Here is an 11,255-nt window from a genome sequence, read left to right as displayed (position 1 = left end):
AATCTACTAATAAAAGGATTAGCAGCATATAACAAAGATAATTGGTCAAGACATCGTAAAATCATCAATCCTGCTTTCCACCTTGAAAAACTTAAGGTTTGTTTATATATTTGTGAATTAAATTCTCATAGATTCAATTATATTTACATATTGAGTTTAAGTTATATATTTTACTTGAGCCGATAGTTTATCATAAATCACCTCTTTGTTAAGGATAATCCTATCCAATCAAATTCAAAATCAAAAGGATAACTCAACCTTATCAAAACAACCTCTGGGATAACTCAATTTAATGTAGACTTCTTATTTCTTATAAATACTTTTATTTTGTATCCATAAATACGTGTATTCTGAATTATGCAAATACAATTTACAGAATTATTTTCTTCTAAAACTCTTTATGGTATCGGAGCAGTGATCCAACTTACTTCTGAACAACCGCTGATTTATTTTCTTTCTCATGGCTTCCCCTAGCACGAATAATCTGGCTCACTTTTCTGGAAAAATTCTAATTTCCATCAATGGATCTCAACTTCCATTGAAACTCAATTCTCAAAACTACCCCACTTGGAGAGCCCAAATTACTCCTTTACTTCGTGGTCACAATCTTATGGGTTATGTCACTGGCGATAACAAGTCACCGCGAACCACCATTGATAAAGATGGTCAACAGGTCTCTAACCCTGATTATGAATTTCGGGACTGTCAAGACTAGTTAATTTTGGCAGCCATCATTGCCTCTATATCCTTTTCTGTAATGAATACCATCACAGATGCCAAAACCACAACGGAGGCGTGGACCAAGTTACAAATGACATTTGCAAACAAATCAGCTATGCGGATTTTATCCTTGCATGACAAACTCTCTAGAGCAAAAAGAGATTCACATCCAGTTGCTGAATATCTTCAGCTTATCAAATCAATTGCCGAGGAACTCTCCTTGTGCGGAAGTCCTATTACTGATGTAGATCTTGTGGTTCACGTTCTTAGTGGTGTTGGCTCTGAATTTGAGATATTGCTGCAGTTATTCATGCTAGAGATACCATCATATCATTTGATGAACTCCAAGCTAAGTTATTGGCTCATGAATTGTATTTGAAACAAATAGATCCCGCATTTGACACCACTCCTATCTCAGCAAATCATGTCCACAAGAGTACAAATAGTAGATCTTCGTATCAGCAAAAATAAGCTAATTCAGGAAAGAACCAGGATTTTCAATATGAAAATGCTAATGCTGGTTTTCCAGTGAACTCCTCTTCATATAAGCCTCAAAATTCTGCACCAAGACAGCAGCCTCGAGGCACAGGATCTTAAGGCGAAGTTCAATGTCATTTTTGTGATAAATTGGGGCATCATGTAAAATGGTGTTATCGAGCACGTGACTATTTTAGGGAGTTATTTTCACAGAATCCTCAAGCACACTAGTCTAATGCTAATTTAGGATCCGATCAGCAATGGTTGTTAAACACTGGTGCATCTCATCATATCACTACTGACATGGGAAACCTTTCACTTCATTCACCATATGATGGTAGTGACGAGCTACACCAAATTGATGGCTCAGGTTTGTCCATCTTGCATGTTGGTTCTGGTACTATTTCTCTGCCTACCAGAAAATTTCATCTTTCTAATGTTTTGTGTGTTCCCTCCACTAAAACCAACCTCATATCTACATCCAAGTTTTATAATTCAAACCAGGTGTCAATTGAGTTCTTCTCTGACTATTTTCTTGTGAAGGGTCAGTTTACAAGGGAGATTTAGTTCAAAGTCCCACTTGATCAATCCTTGTACAATTTTCTGTTCTCTGCCATTTCAAATAATCCTGTCTCCTTCAACATTTAGTGTTCATCAGAGTCCTGGCATCAAGGTCTTGGTCATCCCAATGCTAGGATCTTTAATTTCATTTTGTCGAAGTTTTAATTACCAACATCTTCTACTAAAACGTTTCTTTATAATCCATGCCAATGTAAGTGTTTCTTCTCTAACAAGAAGTAGACCTCTTGAGCTATTATATTCTGATTTATGGGGTCCTGCCCCTGTGTAAGCAATTGATGGATTTCATTATTATATTATCTTTACAGATTATTACACAAAATATATCTGGTTCTTTCCTTTAAAGGCTAAATCAGATGTGTATGTTATCTTTCCACCTTTTCAAAAACTTGTTGAAAATAACTTTAATGTCAAGATAAAATCGGTAGACACCGATAGGGGTGGAGAATTTGTTGCACTCAAAAAATATTTTCAATCTTGTGGAATAAATCATCTGCAAACACCCCCTCACACTCTACAACACAATGGGTCTGCAGAACGTCGCCATCGTCACTTAGTTGAAAGTGGCCTTAAGTTACTGCAAACTTTTTCTCTGCATTCTTCATTTTGGTCCTTTGCATTCAAAACAACCACCTACCTTATTAATCGTCTTCCCACACCACTTCTTCAGCTTTCTTCTCCTTATCAAAAGCTTTTTAATCGTTCTCCCAATTATCAATCCTTGCTTGTCTTTGGTTGCCTTTTTTTATCCTTACCTTCGTCCTTATACCAAGTCCAAATTTGATCTCAAGTTAGTCCCCTGCATATTTCTTGATTACTCTTTGCATCAGAGTGCATATATTTGTTATGACTTTAAATCTAAAAAATACATAGCCTTACGTATTGTTGTCTTTCTTGAAAATGTTTTTCCATATCAAACCCATCCTTCAAATTCAAAATACAATTCAAATTGGTATGCTATCCCTTGTAGTGAATCTTTCTACACTATAATCCCATTCCAGTCTAATTCCTTTCCTATATCTTCATCTTCTAATCCTCCGGTTGAACACTCTTCATTACCTTGTGATTCTTCTCCTTCAGTGGAAAACACCAACCCTTTTTATTCAAATGCGAGTACGAATCCCTCTCTTCCTACATAAAACAACATTCCTTCTCCTTTACTGCAAAATACTTACCCCGTGGTCACTCATTCAAAGAATAACATTTACAAACCTAAATCTGTACATCATGTAACTAAACATCCTTTACCGGAAGTACTGGAACTAACAACAGTTGCACAAGTTCTGGCCAATCCTGAGTGGCGCTCTGTAATGTCTGATGAATTCAATGCATTAGTTAAAAATGGTACTTGGATTCTTGTCCCTCCTGATTCTCAATAGAATTTAGTCGGTTGTAAGTGGATTTTTAGGGTCAAAAAAATACAGACGGTTCACTTAAAAAATACAAGGCTCGATTGGTTGTAAAGGGATACAACCAATGACCTGGAATTGATTTTAGTGAGACATTTAGCCTAGTGGTTAAGCCGGTAACAATTTGTGTGGTTCTTACTTTAGTTGTTACACATTGTTGGCCTTTCATTCAATTGGATGTGAAAAATGCTTTTTTACATGGTGTATTAGAAGAACATGTGTTCATGAAACAACCACCTGGATTCACAGATCCAGCCAAACAACACCATGTCTGTAAATTAGTCAAGGCTCTTTATGGTCTTAAGCGAGGCCCGAGGGCCTGGTACCAAGTGCTACGGTCATTTACCTAGAAGTTTGCCTTTCGACAATCACAAAGTGATCACTCTATTTTCATATGTTGTCAAGGTACTACATGTTGCTATTTCTTAGTGTATATGGATGATCTCATTGTTACAAGTAACAACTCATCCTTCATCAAGTGGTTTATTCAATCCCTTAAGCCTAGTTCTCATTAATAGATCCCCACGAGTTGTCTCTCTTTCTTGGTGTTGATGTTCACAAAACTTCAAGAGGCATTTTTCTTTCTTAACATCATTATTTTAGAAAGATTCTTAGCATGCGAAAATGGAGGGTGATAAAAAAGTGTCAACTCCAATTTCCACAACATGTTATTTACTCAAGTCACGTTGCATCAAAGATGCTCTTGAACCCACTCATTATCGCCAACTAGTTGGAAGATTGCAATATTTAAATCTTATGAGGCCTGATATTGCCTTTACTATTAACAAACTCTCCCAGTTCATGCATTACTCTAATCATCATTATTAGCTAGCTCTTAAGCGTCTTCTCAGATATCTGAAATCTACTATTAACTTTAGTCTCCATATTATTCCACAGTCTCCTTTAAAGTTTCATGCTTTCTTTGGTGCCGATTGGGTCGGTGATCCATTAGATAGAACATCAACCTCTGGGTTCTTTTTATATTTTGGCCATGTTCCAATCAACTGAAGTTGCAAAAAAGAAGACAGTTGCTAGATTGTCCACTGAAGTTGAATATAGGTCCGTTGCTACAACAGCTGCCGAGGTTCAATGGGTTTAATCTCTTTTGAAGGAATTTGGTTATTCGATTCCACCCCCCACAATATATTGTGATAACATCTCTACCATATACACTTGTCAGAATCCAGTTCTTCACTCCAAAATAAAGCACCTGGAAATTGACATCCATTTTGTTAGAGATTTGGTTCAAAAAGATGCTCTTCGAATATCTCGCATCTCTTCAAAGGATTAGATCGCTGACCTTCTTACAAAGTCCTTGTCCAAGAATTAGTTTTAGATCAACAGGTCCAAGATTGGTCTCCAGGATGGTTCCTCAATCTTGTGAGGAAGTGTTAAGGATAATCCTATCTAATCAGATTCAAAATCAAAAGGATAACTCAACCTTATCAAAATAACCTCTGGGATAACTCAATTTAATGTAGACTTCTTATTTCTTGTAACTACTTTTATTTTCTTCCATAAATATGTGTAATCTGAATTATGAAAATACAATTTATAGAATTATTCTCTTCTAAAACTCTTTACTCTTTACAAGGTAGAAATAAGGTTAATGCACACACTTCTCTTTTCCGGCCTCACCTATGGAATTACACTGATATGTTAGCATTGTTATTGTTCATTTTAAGCTAGATACATATGTTTTATATAATCAGATCATTTTAATCCGGTTTAGTAGATAATTTGTTTTATTTTCATGATAAGAATCTCACTTTTGATGTAATTTAACTATATTCGTTAAGTGACCTAATAATGTAAGAATTATTTTAATTTATAGTTACTGTTATAAAACAATAAAGAATAAGAAGAAGAGTAGAGAGAATAGAGAAAGTGATTCTTATTACTTCTCTTGAGGGATGAGAGATCATAAGGTTGTGAATACAATGAACAAAACCCCTCTATTTATAAGGAAAATTTGCTCCTAGTCTGAGTAAAAGACAGATGCTTTAAATCCTAATCTATATCAAAGTAGATCTTGATAGATCTTGATGGACATTCACTATAATGTAAATACATTTATAACACTCCCCCTTGAATGTCTAGATAGATAATGTGCCTCGTTAAAACCTTACTAGAAAAATCCTAGTAGGAAACAAAATCTAGTGAAGGAAAAAAAATACATATTTCTAACAATATGCATATCGGCTGCCTCATTAAAAACCATACAAGAAAAATCCGGTGGGACAAAACCTTGAAAGGAAAAAAGAGTACAACACGTATTTCCTCCCCCTAATGAGAACATCCTTGAACTTTTGCATCCCGATCATGTGCAACATCTTCTTGAAAGTTGCAATTGGAGAAGATTCGGTGAATAAATTAATCACATTGTCAGTTGAACGAATCTGTTGCACGTTAATATCATCATTCTTTTGTATCTCATGTATGTAGAAAATCTTTGGCAAAATGTTCTTCGTTCTATCTCCATTTATGAATCCTTCCTTAAGATGTGCTATGTATGCTGAATTATCTCTGTATAAAATTGTGGGTAGATTGTCATATTTCACACCACATTTTTATCAAATGAGATGTGTCATGGACCTCAACCACACACATTCTCGACTTGCTTCATGACTAGCTATTATCTCAGCATGATTCGATGATGTGGCTACGATAGACTGCTTTGTATATCTCCAAGATATGGCAGTACCACCATATATAAAAATATAGCCTATTTGAGACTGAGCTTTATGTGGGTCAGATAAGTACCCAACATCAACATGAACAATAATATCGGGACTGCAATCTTTAGAATAAAATAAGTTCATGTGTTTTATCCTATTTTGATGTCTCATAGTAGGAGCAGAAATAAACCTTGCTAATAAATTGACTGAAAAGGCTATTGGCCTTGTAGTATTTGCAAGGTACATGAGTGCATCAATTGCACTAAGATATGGTACTTCATAACCAATCCAATTCGATATATTTCGAGTTTCAGCAAATAATCTATTACTTTGAAAACTCTCCAAGAGTTCCAATGATGTTCAAACAATAAGCTTATCAATATAAGGATTATAAATAAGTTTTTCAGAAACATTTATATGCTTCAAGCAGTTTGAATGCTTAAAAGTTTTCACATAAGTTTTGTCAAGTGACAATATTCAATATTTCATGAGTGACATCTTTAAATATCTGGACTGCAAATCAAATAAGTTTTATACTTACCAAGATGCATCCTTTCATGTCACTTGATAATTGTTTCTACGTCAGCATATTTAAATAAACGTAGAATTCAGATCCTCGTAATCTTTCATAATATTTTGCAAATATTGTGTCAAATATATTAATGATATGTCATTTTGTATTGGTTCACAATGTGATATAATATTTTGAGATCTCATCACTTCATCATTTTCAAGCACATGAATCTTACATAAGGTTTCATGAAGTGTTATGTCGTAGGCTCTTCAAGAGTTTATTGCCCTCTTATTATGATTATTTGCTCCTTATTTTTTAAGGACTGTTTCATTTGGAACCGATTAGTCTACCAAGCTTCACGGATGAATAGACTCTGTCCTTTAGGAACACAAAATAAGAGCACTTGCGCTTAATATGAGATGCTTTCGGCATTTGACTTGAATTATCTTTTGGATGAGGATCTGGTGATAATTCCTAACATATTTCATAGCGCTTATAATCTCCTCCTTATGTTAGGAAAACTAACATACATCCTCTACTTCTTTGAGGAATCCATCTTTGTGCATTATGGTATATTCATTAATCGTAAAGCACACATCAAAATTATTAGATAAAATAATTGATTCTGGACCTTGAACCAATTGAGAGGGAAGAAATAACCATAATTTATTGGTCTAATGCATACAAGTGTTATTGTATACAACATATCATATTTCAGACAAACACATGAAGCTTTGTTCTTATTAGCGATGGTTTAGCTATTTATCAAAGGCATTCAATGCCAAACCATCATTATCAAGATAACTTTCTTGATTGCACAATCTGAAAATTATGCTCAATTTATATTGAACAAGTAACTTTATGAATGTCAAACGTAGGTTGACCATGAATGTACATGTGATCATCTTATTGATGCATCATTTCAACATATCACATGATAGGTGAGCGGACCCTTATTCACCTTTTATTCGTTTCAGATTTTGAGGGATCCAATCCCAAAATTAGTTGGTCCAACCAACTTATCACGAGAACAAGCAACATTAAAGTTCATGAAGAATTTTCTAATTCTTCAATATATTTTCAATACTCAGTATGCACATCTTCGGGATATCACAATCGTTCATGTCAACTTATGAACTTTTAATCTAGTAAACTCCAAGTTTACCATGATATGTGTTTTTTCTTTAGTAAATTTTAGATTTACTATTATATGAATAAACTTCAGATTTACTACTTCACAAGTAGATTTCAAAATTATTCAACCTCTTTCGGAGGTGAGTTGTGATACAATCACAATCAAGTGCATGTTTGTATTAATAAGTTTCTCATTCCCCAGGAATTGACTATAATCGTACCTTAAGCCTATCAAATTATGATAGCTCATAACCTCTTTCAAGATTTTGCTACTTCAGAAGCAAATCGAGGCATATATATGATGTAGAGAATTCTTCTCTAGTACATCTTATAATCATATAAGCGTGTGCAAATATCATCACTTTTGATGATCATTATCATATTGTACCTCCACGCATATATTTGTGTATTTAATCACTTGTCTTCTTTCAGACATATTATGCACTGCTACCAAATACACCTCAAGAATGATGTAAGTTGTCATATTTCAGAATTATCATATATTGCTACCACATTCACTTCATGGAATGGAGCATATTCAATGGGTCGAATTTCATGACTTTTCATTAAACACCCATTATTTTTCCCTTAGCCATCATAATATCATCAATATGGTGTATTGAGATTCAAACTCAACATCTTATCCATATAAAGATGTCTTAGGCATGAATCGATGGGACTTGAACCCAACATATTATCACCCTTTTTGATAATATTGTTTTTGAGGAATAAATTTAAAATATAAATGGTTTCAAACTAATTATTTTTCCTCAAATCCAATAATAATTATATTAATAGTAGCAAAAGAAAGATAACATAAAGAATTACTAACCTTGAAATCCTTTAGATTTATAATATCACCTTGTTTGTCAGAGTCTTGTGCTGGTAACGTGTTATAAAATAATAAAGAATAAGAAGAAGAGTAGAGAGAATAGAGAAAGTGATTCTTATTACTTCTCTTGAGGGATGAGAGATCATAAGATTGTGAATACAGTCAACAAAACACCTCTATTTATAGGGGAAATTTGCTCCTAGTTTGAGTAAAAGACAGATGTTTCAAATCCTAATAGATATCAAAGTAGATCTTGATAGATCTTGATAGATATTCACTATAATATAAATACATTTATAACAGCTACGATGTTTTTCCTCTATTCTTTTTTATTTACTCCCTCTTTTTCGGTGAGACAGTTTGACTAAGTTTCAAAGCTAAAATATATTATATTAATTTTATAAAATTAATATTTAGACATTCAGAAATTATATGAAAAATACTATAAAATACAATTTTTCGTTTTTCAATTTGATTAAGAAACACATCTTAAAATTTTGAACAAAGTGTATATTGTTTGACTAAAACTGAAAAAGGGCAAATAAAAAGAAATGGAGGGAGTATATAACTTAATCTCTTTTATATTTACCATTATCATTTATAACGGTTTTTTTTTTTTTTTGGTAGATTATGGTACCAATATTTTACTCAAGTTGTTGTGATATGGTAAGCAAATGGGAAAAGATTGTCTCAGAAAATGGATCATATGAGTTGGATTTGTGGTCCAATCTTGAAATTTTGACTTCAGATTCACTTTCAAGAGCTGCATCTGGATCAAATTACGAAGAAGGTACAAAGATATTTAATCTTCAAATAGAACTTGGTGAGCTAGTTATGAAAGCATTTCCTCTTCCAGGAGCAAGGTAAAATTTCCACCACATATATAGATTATCCTTTTATGAAGTTAAATTTCACGTATAATCGTCAAACTTTATTCACTGACAGTAAAATCATAAAATTATATTTTGTCATCAATTTGAAGTAACTTAACTTTAGATACTATTCAAGTCGCCAAACTTCAAACACCATATCAATAAATTCAGTTACAAAAATTGAATTTTTTGTCTCTTAAGTAACTGAACTTTACGCCACTATAACAACAAAGTCTAATAGACTTGACCAACTATATATAGAGACAAAACCTACATCTCAAAGTGATTTTACTGTAATAATGGGTAAAGTTTCATATTTTTTTCCTCATGTAATATATAGGGAATAAAATTTTATGAGTTTAATGAAACAGTGGGTAAAACTTGATTACTTACTGCGACAAAAGATACTTATATATAGTACACAAATTTCTCTATTTTGATGTGACAAAAATTGACTTTTATAACTTGATCAGAATAGTAACAAGTTTATTCTAAACTTTATTATATAGTCTTTTGCCAACCAAAAAAAATCGAAGGATGAAGGAGATTGCTAGAGAAGTGAGAACTTCAATTCAAGATATTATTACAAAAAGGTTGAAAGCAATGGAAGAAGCAAAAGATGATATTAATTATGATGATTTTTTGGGAGTGTTATTAGAATCAAATTTGAAGCAAATTAAAGAAGGTGAAAACAAGAATTTGGGAATGAGCATGGAGGAGGTTATTGAAGAATGTGAGTTTTTTCATTTTGCTGGACATGAGTCTACTTCAGTTTTGATAATGTGGGCACTAATTTTATTGTCTAAGCATTTGGATTGGCAAGGACGTGCTAGAGAAGAGATTTCACAAGTTATTGGTGGTAAAATACCAGACTTTGATGATTTATTGCGATTAAAAATAGTAAGTTTTTCCTTCATGATCTCCGTCAACTGATATTTTTTGGAATAAAATTTCTTTAAATACAGGGGTTATTGCGTGATTCGCCTGACATGGGCTGGTTTAATTTGGACTGGATGTATATTTTATTTGTTAGTCATTTTGAGCATAGCTCATCAAAATAGTTAATTAATAGCTTAGATCAATTGGTATGATCAATACTCCAAATTGACCTAAGAAAACTTATAATCAAGACATAAGAAAATAACATTTTAAAGGTTTGATATAGTCATGATAAATAATTAATGTTCTCTTTTTTTACAGGTCAATATGATTCTTCTTGAGACTCTAAGGCTACACCCACCAGGAGTTTTGTTTGCAAGAGTGATTGAAGAAACTACCAAATTGGGAAATATAACTTTACCTAGTGGAGTTCAACTCAACATACCTACTCTTTTCATTCATCGTGATCAAGAAATATGGAGATATGATGCAAATGAATTCAATCCAGAACGATTTAGTGAAGGTGTTTCAAGTGCACCAAATGGAAAATTTGGTTATTTCCCATTTGGCTATGGTCCTCGAGTCTGCATGGGTCAAAACTTTGCTATGTTAGAAGCTAAAGTCGCACTTGCCTTGTTTTTACAACTTTTTACCTTTGATATATCGCCATCTTATGCTCATGCTCCTTATCTTGTTGTGACACTCCAAGCTCAGTATGGAGCTCAAGTGATACTACGTAAGTTGTAAACTCTTAGTAATTTCGACTTGCTTGATATCAAGGCTGTTAAAGTGCGTACCCTACTGATTTTAGTGTTTTACTCTAATAGTTGCCTATCAGTGAAACAAGTCAACTAACGTGGTTCATGAAAGTAAAAATGAAACAATTATCTTTACGTGGAAAACACCCGACTAAAGAAAGGTGTAAAAAACCACGACCTGTACCTCTACAGGATTTAACCACAACTTCACTAATACTCTTGAGCCTCAACAATCAACAAAGTACAAGACTTCTTGTAAACTAGGAATTAAAGCTTCTATCTCCTATTTCTACAATAATACAAATCTTCCCAAGATAAGTGTACCCAAATCTTCGAGTTCCTAAACTTGAAGACACAACTCCTAACTCAGTTTATAATTCACTGAGACTAAAACAAAGACTCA

General features: G+C 33.3%; 1 protein-coding gene across 1 annotated transcript; it reads left to right on the top strand.

Annotated features, from left to right (window-relative positions):
- Positions 1-757: 757 nt before the first annotated feature.
- Positions 758-10,841, top strand: LOC107876839 (cytochrome P450 CYP72A219-like). The gene is made up of 4 exons (XM_016723674.2): positions 758-982; positions 8,971-9,206; positions 9,725-10,115; positions 10,416-10,841. Exons 1-4 carry the CDS (start codon positions 758-760, stop codon positions 10,839-10,841), a joined length of 1,278 nt encoding a protein of 425 aa, XP_016579160.2.
- The last annotated feature ends 414 nt before the right edge of the window (positions 10,842-11,255 follow it).

Source organism: Capsicum annuum, chromosome 7, assembly GCF_002878395.1.
Source record: "Capsicum annuum cultivar UCD-10X-F1 chromosome 7, UCD10Xv1.1, whole genome shotgun sequence".
Classification (NCBI taxonomy): Eukaryota; Viridiplantae; Streptophyta; class Magnoliopsida; order Solanales; family Solanaceae; genus Capsicum; species Capsicum annuum.
Note: the sequence above shows the minus strand (reverse complement) of the source record. Positions and strands in the feature narration are given on the sequence as shown.